This window comes from Dipodomys ordii, unplaced genomic scaffold (assembly GCF_000151885.1).
Source record: "Dipodomys ordii isolate 6190 unplaced genomic scaffold, Dord_2.0 Scaffold23, whole genome shotgun sequence".
Lineage (NCBI taxonomy): Eukaryota > Metazoa > Chordata > Mammalia > Rodentia > Heteromyidae > Dipodomys > Dipodomys ordii.
In genome coordinates, this window is record NW_012267239.1 from 1,769,236 (window position 1) to 1,771,611 (window position 2,376).

The following is a 2,376-nucleotide window of genomic DNA, read 5'->3' on the forward strand; positions in this document are numbered from 1 at the left end:
CACAACCGACAAGAAAAAAAAAAACTTGGGGAAACAAAAAATCCTTTACCTTTTCTTTTAGTAAAAAGCAAAAGACCTATATAATATAAAGAAAAAGTTATAAAGTTATCTTTATATGTTTTCCACTATGGATTGAAGCCAGGGTCTCATATATGCTAGGTAAATTCTCTACCACTTGGGCCATGTGTCCAGCACTCTTTCTTTTAGGATCAGTATTTTAGGTGAATTAATATTACTGGTTGGGGCTGTGAAGGTGGCTCAGTGGTAAAGCGCTTGCCTTGCATACATGAGGCCTTGGGTTCAATTCCTCAACGCCACATAAGCAAAAAGAAAAAAGCCGGAAGTGGCGCTGTGGCTCAAGTTGTAGAGCACTAGCCTTGAGCTAAAGAGCTGAGGTACAGCGCCCAGGCCCAGAGTTCAGGCCCCACAACCGGACCCAAAAAAAAAAAAATCACTGGTTGATGACAAACAGTTCCTTACAAAAGGATTCTAGTTAGCAAATATGGAAGGAATAACTAAATTAGAAAATCACCATTTGGCAACAATCACAAATGAATGAAGTCAGTCAGTACAAAGTTGATGGGAAGCATTATAAATAGGGGATCACATCATTTATACCCAACACTCAGCATCACTAAAAGTGAGTTCATGAGATACAAATACACCTGTGCATACAACAATGAATTTCAGGAAAGACTCAAATTCCAACTGCACAGGATTTTATTATATTATGCATGTTTTTGTACCATTTGAAGGCTTCACTACATTCATGCTATACTCTTTGAATTCAAAAAGGATATCAGGGCTAGGAATATAGCTCAGTAGCAGGGTGGCTTCAGCAACTTCTTCCATTAATATTAAAACTACTCCATAAGGCTGGGAATGTGGTCTAGTAGTAGAGTGCTTGCCTTGCATGCATAAGTCCTGGGTACCACATAAAGCCCTCAGTACCTCATAAGCAGAAAAAGCTGGAAGTGGCGCTGTGGCTCAAGTGGGAAAGTGCTAGCCTTGAGCAAAAGAAGCTCAGAGACAGTGCCTAGGCCCAGAGTTTAAGCCCCAGGACTGGCAAAAAATAAAATAAAATAATAAAAAATAAAACTACTCCGCTGGGTAATGGTGGCTCATGCCTGTAATCCTAGTTACTCAAGTGACTGAAATTTGAGGATTATGGTTCAAAGCAAGCCCAGACAGGAAAGGTCATGAGACTCTATCTCCAATTAGCCACCACAAAGGCTGGAAGTGGAGCTGTGGCTCAAGTGGTAGAGTGCTAGCTTTGAGCAAAAGAAGCTCAGGAACAAGATCCAGCACCCAAAAAACTAAAAAATTAAAATAAAACTAATATCACATTTGTTATTTCACTGTGCTTTAGTATTCCAGTCTTTAATAATTTTTGTAGATCTTATTACATGGCTATCCATATGCCTCAAGCCTAATTCCTGCATTAAATCCCACTTCTACTTAACACCTGATATGTCCAAAATGATATACCTACCTGATACCAGCAAATTCTACCTTCTGAGTGATATAAGCACACGTGCTCACCTGAAAGGGGGAAAAAAAAAAGATTCATCTTTGTCATGGCGATAAAAAGTCAAAACCAAGGTCTGCTGGCTTTCTGATCTCTCTTAGTAATCCAAAGTTCAATTGGCATGGGAGTAATAAATTTACCCCATGGAAAAACCTGCTGTGGCAGATATAATAATAGGTGAGTAAGAATTGGGCAAAAGGGATGGGAATGTGGCTTAGTGGTAGAGTGCTTGCCTTGCATGCATGAAGCCCTGGGTTCAATTCCTCAGCACCACATAAACAGAAAAAGACAGAAGCAGTGCTGTGGCTCAAGTGGTAGAGTGCTAGCCTTGAGTATAAAAGAAGCTCAGGGAGTGCCCAGTCATTGAGTTCAAACCCCAGGTCTGGCAGAACAAAAACAAAAACAAAAAAGAACTGGGCAAAAATAGACAAAATAATAAAGTTCAGGTATACAGTGGTAACCTGACAAATACGTTCACAGATGTTTGCACAGATGCCTACATTTATTTATACACTCATTTAAGGATATTAGAGAAGTATTTATCTACTTACTTATTTTGAATGCAAGATCTACCTGGCTCAGCACTACTACCTGACTCCCATAGGATTACAGGGTGTGCCTTCATGCGCAGCACTTCTCTTGGCATGCTAGCAATGGATGGAAAAAATCCATCCCAGGGCTTCACACATCTAAGCAAGCGCTCTACCAGTAACTCTAAGTAATTCTCCCAGCCTAATTTCTCACTTTATCTCTTTTTTTTTTTTTTTTTGGTCAGTCGTGGGGCTTGAACTCTGGGCTTGGGCGCTGTCCCTACACTCTTCAGCTCAAGGCGAGTGCTCTACCGCTTG

At 40.4% G+C, this 2,376-nt stretch overlaps 1 protein-coding gene across 4 annotated transcripts in view; it reads right to left on the reverse strand.

Annotated features, from left to right (window-relative positions):
* Depdc5 (DEP domain containing 5) overlaps nucleotides 1–2,376 on the reverse strand; it is a 135,404-nt gene that overhangs the window by 119,992 nt on the left and 13,036 nt on the right. For all 4 annotated transcript variants that reach the window (XM_013014494.1, XM_013014493.1, XM_013014492.1 and 1 more), the window contains exon 7: nucleotides 1,493–1,542. In XM_013014494.1, coding sequence (XP_012869948.1) covers nucleotides 1,493–1,542 — 50 coding nt within the window. The remainder of the gene's footprint in view (nucleotides 1–1,492; nucleotides 1,543–2,376) is intronic.